This window comes from Anastrepha obliqua, chromosome 5 (assembly GCF_027943255.1).
Source record: "Anastrepha obliqua isolate idAnaObli1 chromosome 5, idAnaObli1_1.0, whole genome shotgun sequence".
In the NCBI taxonomy this organism is placed as follows: Eukaryota; Metazoa; Arthropoda; class Insecta; order Diptera; family Tephritidae; genus Anastrepha; species Anastrepha obliqua.
The window spans coordinates 98,367,207-98,379,562 of NC_072896.1; the positions used below are offsets into that span (position 1 = coordinate 98,367,207).

A 12,356-nucleotide genomic window follows, 5' to 3' on the forward strand; every position below is an offset into this window, starting at 1 on the left:
TATCCTGCTTCTTTTTTTCCTCCTTTACCACCAATGTGCTACTTAGGAGCATCATGTATCAAAGTTTAGTAGATATAAAGATGAGAAGATAAGTACAATCTGTGGTTTGGTGGTGTACGCTCGGAATGCTCACTGTTTACATTTGGTTAACACAATATTCTGTATGCTTCAGCTCCACTTTCTACATACTCGTATTTCCTGAACCTCTAAGTGAGTTAACTGCTAACCATTTTGATTACAACGAATTTACTTAAATAAGGGGGGATGAGTGAATGAGATTTTACTGTTGCTTGTCACTTACCTCCATTCAGTCTATCCTCACGTGTATAGTAACGTGCACGTCGCTTGGAAAAGCAAACAGCCATGACCAGTATAATGACAACAATTAAAACCAATATAATGCCACCCAGTATGGCGAGCGTATTAAGGCCACCTGTGAAAAAGTGAAAAATAAAAGTAAGCAAATGATGGAAGCGAAAGTTATTGTAGTAAAGGGTGGTTAAGTTTCAAGAGCCGGTGTTGATTTTGAACAAAATACAATTTTTTTAGAAAATTATTGTCTTTTCTCTTTATTATGATAATATTGGTATGACTCAATAACGTACAAAACAAAATATTTGCCAAATGGCCGCCACGGCCTCGGCGGCACCTCCATCCGATAGTCCAAATTTTCGATGACGCTGAGGCATAATTGAGGTTCTATGCCGTTAATGTGCCGAATTATCTCATCCTTTAGCTCTTGAATTGTTGCTGGTTTATCAACGTACACCTTTTCTTTCAAATAAAGAAAGAAGTCCAACGGTGTCGTTGACGTTTAGGTGTGGTTCACATTCAAGATCGGCCCTTGAAATTTAACAACCCTTTAGTGTGTAAGGAATCGAAAAAAAATCTATATGAAGTTTCAATGCGAGGAGAGGGAATAACGTGTGGAAAAATTCAGCTTTCATCTTGGAGGAGCTGTTCGTTTGCGCTTGAGACAAATACTGCAGAATTTTTTTTTTTGTGTTATTTTTTATTTTAAAATATTCAATTTATTGTGTAACTGCATTCAGTGAATTTCATGAATATAGTGCAAGTACTTATGACAAGTTTTGATAAGTAATTTATTTCTTATTTAATTTGAATAACCTTTTATAAAAATGTAGTTCATTCTACTACAAAAACACTATAAATTCAATTCTAAATTTTGTGGAAATTAAAAAAAAAATCCTTCAATTCTCATCAAAAATTCAAACTATTTAAGCAAACTTTTTAGAAAATATTTCCGTTAAGCAGTTTTATAGCTAGCAGGTATATACCTACGAGAGGACCTATTAGTCCATAGATGTCGTTAGGAGTATTTTTAAACCTTCCCAAATGTCTTGTTTTTTCGTCTGTCATCTGTCAACAATATTCAGTTCGTTTTTTGTTACAGTTATGTTACGACATCGTGAAATGCTGATTTGCGGACTTGCTGCTCTCGAAATGCTGCTCTCCCCGTTTCAAAAGGAAGTCTTTTTTGCATCGAATCGTTACGGGTTATGAAAAATGGGTGTTATCTATTATGAACTCCTTAAACCATCTGAAAACATGACTAGCGATCGAGACCAACTGCAGCTAATGCGCTTAAATCGAGCTCTCAAAGAAAAGCGGTCTCAGTGGGACAATAAATGCAGTCAGCCCTTATTGAAGAGCGGTTAACTTCTTACGAGAGCATCGCAAATTGGCTCAATGAATGGATCAAGTCACAAGAACTCGAATTTTTCGTCATGCTGCCTGAAAGATAGGGTAAAGTTATAGCTTCTAATGGAACATACTTCACATAATATCCTGTATTATTTAATTGTTTAAATAATTCGTAACTTTGGCTAAGAAAGGACAGAAACTTATTCTCATACAAAGTACAAATTATTTTTTCTAGAAAAAACTGAAATTTTTTTCCTCTATTTGGTCTAGCGATTCTCGTCTACTTGTTTCTGTGGTTGTTTCCACAATTACCATCAAAATTGTTACTCGAATGTGATGTCGTATCGGGAAGAAGAAGTGAGCTTCTCAGCCTAGCATGGCCGAAAGAAAGGCACCTGTGCTTAGTCCCACCCAGTATTATTCTAGCGTTATTGAAATAGCTTGGTCTGGGTGAGGTATTGCAAAGAATAGAAGGCACAAAAGATCTTAAGGTCAATGTGCCGACCTCTATCCATATCTATGTATCTACATAAATAAACAAACTAAATATACCTGATTTTGAAATATCTTAATTTGGAAGTATGTTTGTCTTGGAAGATGTTTTAAAATGACTTAAGACTAACTTATCTTAACTTGAAACCTACATAATTACATAAAAAAATTATATTTTTTCTTGAAAGATCCCACAAAAAGAGCAATTTCAAGCAAATTGAATAAGAAAATTTATTGAATTAAGCAAATTACCTAAAATTAAAAAAAACGTATTTAGAAAACTTAAGGCTGATTTAACTTAATCCTGAAACTACACAAGTACTTCAAAAACTTTAAACAAATTAAAATAAATTCTTTTCCAATTAGTTATTGTTTCTTTAATTTTATTTTTTCTTGAAAGATCCGAAAAAAAAATTAAATAAGAAAATTAATTGAATTGAGCAAATTAAATAAAATTATTTCCATAGTATTTTTCAAAGATTTTTGTATGAAAATAATAGTGTTTGCTGAAAAATTAAAATTATTAAAATCCTTCATCAAATCAATCATAAATAAAGTGATTATTTAAGTCTTGCGGCCGCCGTAGCCGAATGGGTTGGTGCGTGACTACCATTCGCAATTCACAGAAAGAACGTTGGTTCGAGGTTCGGTGAAACACCAAATTAAGAAAAACATTTTTCTAATAGCGGTCGCCTCTCGGCAGGCAGTGGCAAACCTCCGAGTGTATTTCTGGCATGAAAAAGATCCTCACAAAAATGTCTGCCGTTCGGAGACGGCTTGAAACTGTAGGTCCTTCATTTGTGGAACAACATCAAGACGCACACCAAAAATAGGAGGAGAAGCTCGGCCAAACACCTAAAAAGGATGTACGCGTCAATTACACTAGTTTACACCAAAAGTGGTCCTCGACCAAAAGGTGTTTTTTAAACTAATTGAGGTCACTGAAACCTAAAATGAATTTTTTTTTTTCAAAGAACGGTCTCCGAGATATTCCCAAAAAACCTGAGATAATTAAAAACAATACAGTAGATTCTGTTTTTATGCGGCATATACGTTCCGCAAGAAACAGCATAAAAAAAGCAACTAGTTCTATAGTAAAACTATAGGTACGTTCCATAGACCGCATGAATCTGAAATAATTAAATAAAATCGCATAAACAAAAAATTGCATTTTTGAAAATTATATCTTTATTAAAGAAACGTTAGTATCGAAAAATAAATTTGCATCGTCAGAAATAGAATCAGACAATACCCGCATGTTGCGCATTCGTTTAGGATTTGGCGTAAAATCACTCCGCCACTTGAGGAAATGTACACGTCTGATCTGGATGGTGATGCAGGCGGTTCCATACTTGTAGGGTTAGCATTTTTGATGTAATCTGTGATGAGTTTTTGCTTAGCTGGTTTAGAATCTTGTTTATATGTACAATTCCCGATAGGTCGACACGCATTTTTTAATTTTTAATTTTTTAAAAACCGCACTATTTCAAAACCGCATAAAAAAGAGCCGCATAAAAATAGAATCTACTGTATTTATTTTAAAGAATAATAATTATAATCTTTTATAATATGGGAGTAATTTTGGTTTTTAGTTATGTGCTTATGTTTAAAAGGAAAAATATATATGTATATATTAATCAACTTAAATTTATTGAAGAAAGAATATTAAAAATATCATATTTTGCAATTGTAATATCACTTTCTTGATGACTGTATTTATTGAAATAATATAATATCATCGTCGTTTCTCTACTTATTTCTTCAGATTATTTTTATCACAATTTTAACCCTAATTCAATAACTCATATGAACTGCCCTATTGCGATAGAACTTCCTCTAAATCAATACAAAAGTAAAGACATATGTCCTAAATTTTCAATTATTTACTTACCACGCTCAAGAAAATTGTGCGAAGTGCTCGCTGCATTTTGCTCCTCATCAGTTATATAGTCGAGGCAGTCATGCAACTTCGACACATCCAAATCTGTTATTTCGGAGCCACGCAAAGGTTTGGGCAAAAAGCAAATTGGATATGTTTCCCATTTCCATTGAAGCTGTGGATAGAGCAAAAACGTGAAATAAAAAATAAATGCAAATGCAAAAATGCAACTGGGACAAAAAAATGTGTGTAATATTGAAAGCCAAAAGAGGAAATAACAAAGAGTTGCGATAGCAATCAACTGGTAAACAAATATTTCTTCACTTTCTCCTAGTTCTCCGCTTGCTTTTCCATTTGTAATTATTTGCATGCAAATGTAGCAGAAATTGCGCGCACATTTTATGAAAACAATAAAAATTCAAATAACTACCACCAGCACAAGCAATGCAACGAAAAGCGTTTGGTGGCAACAATAGCAGCTTGTGCTGCATTTAGTGTTTTGTTTTTTTTATTATTATCGAAGTGCTTGCTCCTGTACTCACATGCTGCACGACATTTATTAATTTTCCCATATGGCATTCATCGCATATCAGCGGATTGTTGTCCAGTCGAACATTGCGAATGCGTTGAATTCGCCCCACTGTGTCCTCGTTGATGCCGTACAGTTGGTTGCGCGATATGTCCAAAAACTTTTGGGCGCATATGAAATGAGAAAAAAGAAATTAATTTGTAAGAAAAGTAATATAAAATCAAGTTAAAAAAAGAAAACAAATAAGTACGTATTAGAATGACAGTTTTTATTTTTAGTTTGTCAGTATTAGAAAATATACTCTGCGTCAAAGAACTATATCACAAGGACTTACTGACTAGTTTTAACAATTCATTTTGTTCTTATTTAATTGTAATAATTTTTTTGTATGGAAATATAGTTGATGCCTATGTACAAACCATATAAATTCTCGCTTAAAAAATTTTTCAACAAAATTTTTTCAAAAACCAAATTTTTGGAAAAATTTCAAGTATGCAATTTATAGCCCATTGGATTTTATTATAATAAAGAGCAAGTTTCAAGACGAACCATGTGTTCATAAAAAAAAATACTCAAATGAAATAATCACTTACCGCTACTATTGGCATACACATTCCAAAAATATCTATTCTGAGATGAACCCCGAAAGTTCGGTAATAAAATAGAAAAGTCCCGAAATCGAAATTTACCAGTGATCGCAAAATTAGTATGCCTCTATTATAAAGTAATTTCTCGGGACGAGTCCCGAAATCTTGGGATTATAATAAAACATTTCCGGGAACAAAAGTTACTGATAATATTGACCCACATATTTAAAAATGTTGCGTTCTGGAATTAGTTCTGAAAATTCAACGATTGCAACAAAACTTTTCAAATCGAAATTTTCCGCTAATATTACACGTTTTCGTTTATGTATTGCCTTATTTCGGTTCCTTCTAAAAAAATTATCAAATACCACATTCACAGTTTCTGGCTCTATTTCACAACTGGCTCGGACCATATCCACCTTAAGGGTTTTAACTATTTCTACATAACATCGATCATTCCCGACTTCCCAGACAAGAATCGAGATTAAATTTAAAATACAAGTTTCTTTCAACGTTGTTCAAACATGGGAAGTGTAAAACCGACTAACAGTTAATACTCGGTGAACGAAAAAGCTAACAAAAGAAAGTTTTGCTAAAACGCCTTCATTAAAAGGACAGAAATATGTAATTCAACTCCATTTTAATGATTTGCATAAGGCATAGTAGTTGGTATTTATGCTTGTAGGTTAGGTTAGGTTAGGTTATGGGGGTACTCGGTCCGTACGACCAACTCGCTTAGACTATACAGGTCCGTTGTGGTATCACTCTGCGACACGGGAACCTTGCTTATTTATTTTCATGAAACCATTTTGTAGCTTTTATGACGCGCAGAATTGGTCTAATCCCCACGCCAGACTATGCTGTAAGAGAATTGAAAAAGTGTTTACCTAGACAACCTGCTCTGGTTTTAGTTAAGGCTGGACAATTGTAAAAGAAGTGCTGAGCTGTTGCTTCCTCTTCGTCACCTCTACAACTTCTACAATATTTATGGGAGAAAACTACTAGTCCCACGGAATGACTGCCAAATGGTCAAGGACCGATGACACAAAGCACGACCTTCGAGATATCCTCTCTTTAAAGGCTAGGCAGTTCCTTTGTCTTTTTCCTGTTTATTTGCGTCTATAGTAACCTAGCGTTTACGCATGTATCTTGATCTCTCCATGACCTATTGGCCTCTTGGGTAATGTTGCTTTTACTTATTAATTTGCCCGTGGCGATAGGTAACCTATTGGTAGTTTTATCACTGAACAGTACCTTTCCTGGCTGGCCCATCGGTTTTACAGAGTCCCTCCTTATCTCCGTGCTCCGGAGCCTAAATAAGGCTGACCTTGAATACGACGCTAATATCATGTAGAGCTACCCGGGATTCCTGTGCAACTTTTGATTTTAGTATAGCCTCATTCATTGATTTAATGACCACCTGGCTATCCTAGAATATTTTTATAGTAGTTTTTGTGACGGCATCCGTATTTAAATATGTAGGCACCTCTTTATATGCCTGATAGACGCTGCAGTAGTCTGGTAGTCGAACGGATAGTTCCAGTCCTAATTCCTTCGAAAATACTCCATTAGCCGACCTTATCGTCTAGCTTTGAACCATCTGTATAGAAATTTATCAGATAAATATAATACTTAAATTGGAATCTTCGATTCGCCACTTCCCTGCATGTAAAAGCAACAAAGTTATCGAGAGATCCGACACTAGCGAGTATAAAACTTTGGCTCATAAAACTGGTAAAACTTAGTAATTCCTCTGATATTAGACAATTTTCGTTGGACCGCGTTCATACAGAACAACTTCTGTTGATTAAAATCGTAACTTGCGGAAAAGAGAGAGACGAGGAAAGAAAGAGCCACCGAGTTGCTCATGCTCGACCTACGCGCCTTGTGTTTATGTTCTTCTCAATGCTGTGGTTGGCTACAAAAACTAAACAATTACAAGCCGTGTGTGAACGAAGGCCAACCCCAAAAAGAGAGCTCGCAAAGTTGAAGCAACAAAAGTCTCCCATTACTAATACTGATTTGGTGCTTCGAAAAAAATGTAATTTATGGCATATTCTTTCTTGTGCTGGCAACGTATGTTTATTTATGCTTTATGTTAATCTATTCACCACTCGCTAGAGTAAAATAGACGAGTTATTCAATGGTGCGCTTCTGTCGCACATGATTACCTTCCTATTGCTAGTCAAATCTGCAGCTTAACCAAACAAAATTTTATTTCTGAGTTATGACTCTCTTGTCGCAAATGAGCGATATACACATATGTACATATAAACGTCTAATTGAAATATATCACAACAATGTTTGCATTTAGTTTATATGCACGCCAGTATATGTTGCACGCCAGTCATTTTTGGCCGGGGGGGAAGTGACATGTTGCATGTCCTTTCCAATTATTTTTATATTTCGCTATATTTGTTGTTGCTATTGCATGCATGCAATAAATCCTTTCTGCTCATAGTGTTGGGCTGTAGGATCGCCGATTCGTTAGTCGTGTATGGGCAGACCAATTTGTAGCAGACGATTGTTGACGACTTTTTCACTTTTTGCCGAAAAATGCTTCAGTTTAGTTATTTTAGTGTTTAGTTGCTGCTCAGTTTGCCTGCTTGTTTATGGGAAGCAACACCGACTTTTTCACTTTTTGCAGAAAAATGCTTCAGTTTAGTTATTTTAGTGTTTAGTTGCTGCTCTTTTTCCCTGTTTGCTTTTGGCTTTTATTCATTTTAAATGCTAACATTTTGGGTTTGCCCGCTTCAATGCCACATACAAATTTGGGTTTAGTTTTATCGTTGTGCTAACATTTTGACATTGTAGTTGTCAGTCATGTAACATGCATGCGAAACATATACACATACAAAGACATAACAGGCGTACGTTAAAACTAACGTTCCCACTATCGCACATTCAATTCTGTTTTGGTTTAGGCGCTTCTACGTTTAACCAGCCATCGGAGCAGAAACTTCAGTTTCAACTCATTTTATTCTCTGTATGTATTTGGTTGTATTCTTTTTCGCCTCTTTTCTTCCACTCACCTCTAACTCTCGACACGGATCGATTACTTGCAGCGACATATTGTCCAAATGATTGCCGGATATGTTGAGATAGCGCAGCTGCTTGAACGGCACTAGCAAACCCATCGGTAGTACTCCCATATCGGCCACGGAGAGATGTGTCAGCTGTGGTATGACCTGTAAATGGTAGACAACAACAAGTATAGATGTGTACATTTCGGTAATAAACATTTTCAAAATGAAATTTGAGTAGTTGAGAAGGAAGGGTGTGTCGCTTTATTGCCAGTTTTTATTGTTCGAAAACTTTTTATTGATACTAAAATTGTCCACACATAGTAACTGCGTTTATGTGTTGGCGAAAAGTGCTGGGTGTGTGCTCTTGAAAACATATTTAATAGTTTAAGATTGTTTGAAACAATTAATTTAACTTTTATATCCGAAAGATAATACTAATGGATTGGAATGGAGTGATAAAAAAATGTTAAGAATTCTGTGAAGATCACAATGTAAATTTTACTTTCTAGCGCACGCTTTCACTAGTGTGGGCTTATTTCAGGGGCAACTTTGCAATGTTTAAAGTTTTCACACAATTTCACTCTCACACATGCAAGAAATATTATGAAATGGATAACAATTTTTGCAAAATTTCGATTCAAAGCAGGGTGGGTGAACTACTGCCGCCATATAAGCCGCATGATAGTTTTACTTGCAGGATCCAAGCCCACGTAAAAATCATTTTTTTAATCACTTTTATTATTCATTTACATATTTACTAGTAATGCGTGAATTGTTGATTGTCGATTTAAAAATCTGTAGTAAACAGAAGAGAGAGCAAGAGAACTTCGTACAAAAAATTGCTCGGATCTTGCGTGAAATAAATGTAAATGCTTCCGAGCTTCTGGACCCTCAAGAGTTAATCCCTGCAAAATCGGCACCAAAATGTCATTCTCTGAGAATGCATTGGCTTCTTCGTGTTCACATATGGATTTTGTGATATCCAGATGTAGTAGTTTTGTTTGCTAGAAAATTAAAATATGTTGAGATGAAAATACGCTGCGTCAGCAAAGTATGTATGTATACATTTCGAACAAAGTTGTTGCCCAATTCGAGTTATTCTACGGCCTAAATGATAACGATAGACGCAATATCGAAGCGGATAGCCTCTACTATTCCTGAGTAAATTGGACCTTATAGTGAATAAAGCAAGGTCTTTGAGCAAAATTTGTATCACACTGTTAAAGCCGATGCGAGTCGAGGTTCAGCACTGAGTCGTAGATTCTTGGCTCTATCCATCTCTCTACATATCTATCTATATGCGTCGGTGAGACCTACTCTCGTGATATATATATTTATATATATTTTTTCCCCTTGTTCATTCCTCTCGGGAGCAGTCGTGCGTTGGTTTCGTAAATCTATTTTGCTTTCTGACAGGATAGGTAATTAGCCTGTCGCTACCACTCCTAAGGAGTAGAAATGCCTATATGTAGTTGCTTAGGAACAATGCTTTCTTACTGATTAGAACGCCATCTGTGTTTCACATTTTCCTGGTAGAAGGATCGCACAGATGGTTGAGGACTTCGCTAAATTTGGTGTCTCTGCGCTATTACCGCGGTTGGCCGCTTCCTCTTGCAGGCGCCACTGACGCAATGTGTAATGTGTGTGTTTTTCTCCTCTTTTGCTTGTCTTAGCAGCCACAATACAACTAATGCGCTGACTATTGTGCGGGAGTAAGGATGGAAAAGATAAGTTTTGAGGGTTTAGGAATGAGATCATTTTTTTTTAGAAACAGGAAAAGTAGGTAAATTCGGAAAAGTATGAGGACCGTGCTGGAACTCGAACCTACAACCTCTGGGATGGCAAGGTAGCGCACTCACGCTAGACTACCGAAGCCGCAAATAAATATATAAGCACATGTTTATATAAGTAGGTATATATGTGCACAGTATACTCCAAGTAGAAGCTATTGTGGTCTCAGCTACTGAAAAATAACTATACGAGTTTCCGGCCGGCAGCACGTCAAGTGTCGTATGGTCACGCGAAAGTTTCCTAAAAGAAAATATAAGTATTGGCGCTCTTAAAAACAAAAGTAAACAGAACTTTTCGAGAAGTACACACATTAAAAAAGTAAAGGAAATGCGGAAAAGTTTAAAATAGTGCTACCGGTGAAAAATTTATGACAGCTATTTAGACGGCCACTTTGAACTCTTGACAATAACATATGAAATCGCCAGCAAGTGGGTGATGAAATTAAATGAAGGCAAAACAAAAAGAATTTCTGAAAGGAAAATAAAATTTAATGTTGCTTCCAGTTATATCATCTGAAGGAAGAAGAAAAGCGTAGCTGCGAAATAAAATTTGTGTAAAATAAATATAATTTAAAAAATATTTTCTACTTTCTTCTAGTTTTAGCAGTTTTAGCAAATAATCCAGTCAATTAAGTGCTTAAAATAAGCCTCAGCTGCTCTGAGTATGCACATACATACATACATATATGTATGGAGGGAAGTGAAGGGATAGTGAAAGAATGTACGGAGTTTCGCTCCGATTTCACTCGACTCAGAATCGAAACTTTCACAGTGAATAATCATAAAAGTGCGATATCACACCCCTAAACGTATCATCTGCCGATCACTGACTAAACGCTAGCATTTTCGACACTCGCATGTGTAAAACTTTCTTCTTTTTTTCCTGGGCTATTTAGAGCGCTCAAGTGAGCTTCTGCGCACATAGCAATAATTTAAAACAAATAATAAAATTTAGCACAGAGATTGAAAAAGTGAGACAAAAGTGGAATAACAGCGAATTGCAACAAAGTCCACAATGCAGCTTAGTTGGTCGCGTTAGTGAGAAACAGCGTTGAGTACAGACAACAACAATACTCGTAGTTTTCTGTTTTTTTTTTTTTTTTGTTTCTTACATTTAGTGATGTGGTGAATTTCTTACTCGATGTGGTGAATTTTCATACGATTCGCGCAATGAACAGTAAGACAACAGGCCTAAGGTCTGCCATTCATGCACAGGAACAACGCTAATTTTCCTCATCTCCCTTGGCTCTCGCGTGCTCTTTTAGAAAAAGTGCACTCATTTCAAGATCCCCGGTGCGTAGCCAATCAAACCGTAGCAACGGCCAACCGGCTACTGCCAATGAGAGCTAAAAAAATGATGGACGGGCAAAGGCATGTCAATCAGCAAATGAAAAGTATGCTCTCAGATATATGTAAGATCTTCAAAACAGTTGAGAGCGAAGACATAGCACCAAACAGCATAAAAACAACGGCGACCAAAGCTCCACAAACAATAGCACCAACCATTGTGAATGATAAGGCGAGAAGAGCTAGGTCACTATTTGAGAGTGATCGTGCTACCAAAACGAATCAATAGGAAAAACGTTCCCGAATTTTTTCCCCACCCACCAAATCAAATATGAAGGATGACTTGCTATTGGCTGTATAGAACAACAAAAATACTGTCCTTAATAAAAGCAGCAATGCTGAGCCGGCATATGTTAATGGCCCTGCGACCAATGAGGGGGCGAACTGGCTCGACTGAAGCGGAAATGTGCGAAAAGTAAGCCTACACGGCTCGACGCCATGGGTGCTAATAAATCAGGGTACCTTTAGTATGCAGATATTCTCAAAATTGTGAAAAATGAATAGACTCTAAAAGGCATAAGTTCGCTGGTACGAAAAATCAGAAAAACGGCTTAGGGAGATTTGCTATTTCAACTTAGCAAAAAAAAAAAAAAACAAATACAAGGTGGCGCAAAAGTAACCTTGGGATGTTTTTTGGCTGTAATTTAAAAAAATAAATGAAAAACTTTGATTCTTCTTGTGGATTATTTTTATTTGGTCTTTTAATTTTTTTTACATCAAGTCGAGAATATGATGTCATGTAAATGGCCGCCGCCACAGTTGATTGCCATTTGAGCCCTTTTTATGGCATTTTCCATCACTTTGATCAAAACTTCCAGCGATACGTCCTCACATTCTTGACGGATATTGTCTTTAATAGCTGCAAGAGTCTGAGGCTTGTTGACATAAACCCGCGACTTCAAAAAGCCCCACAAAAAGAAGTCTGGAGCGGTCAAATCGCTAAAACGGGAGATTATGAGCCCGGGAAATGCATCCTTCAGCATATCGGTTGTGGCACGTGCAGTGTGTACCGTTGCACCGTCCTGTTGGAACCACATGTTT

At 36.3% G+C, this 12,356-nt stretch overlaps 1 protein-coding gene across 1 annotated transcript in view; it reads right to left on the minus strand.

The window, feature by feature from the left end:
• LOC129248188 (insulin-like growth factor-binding protein complex acid labile subunit) overlaps nt 1-12,356 on the minus strand; it is a 62,229-nt gene that overhangs the window by 20,619 nt on the left and 29,254 nt on the right. The window contains exons 8-11 of the mRNA XM_054887650.1: nt 8,185-8,340; nt 4,579-4,725; nt 4,049-4,211; nt 302-433 (exon numbers count right to left, since the gene is read on the minus strand). Of these exons, the coding sequence (XP_054743625.1) occupies nt 302-433; nt 4,049-4,211; nt 4,579-4,725; nt 8,185-8,340 (598 nt within the window). The remainder of the gene's footprint in view (nt 1-301; nt 434-4,048; nt 4,212-4,578; nt 4,726-8,184; nt 8,341-12,356) is intronic.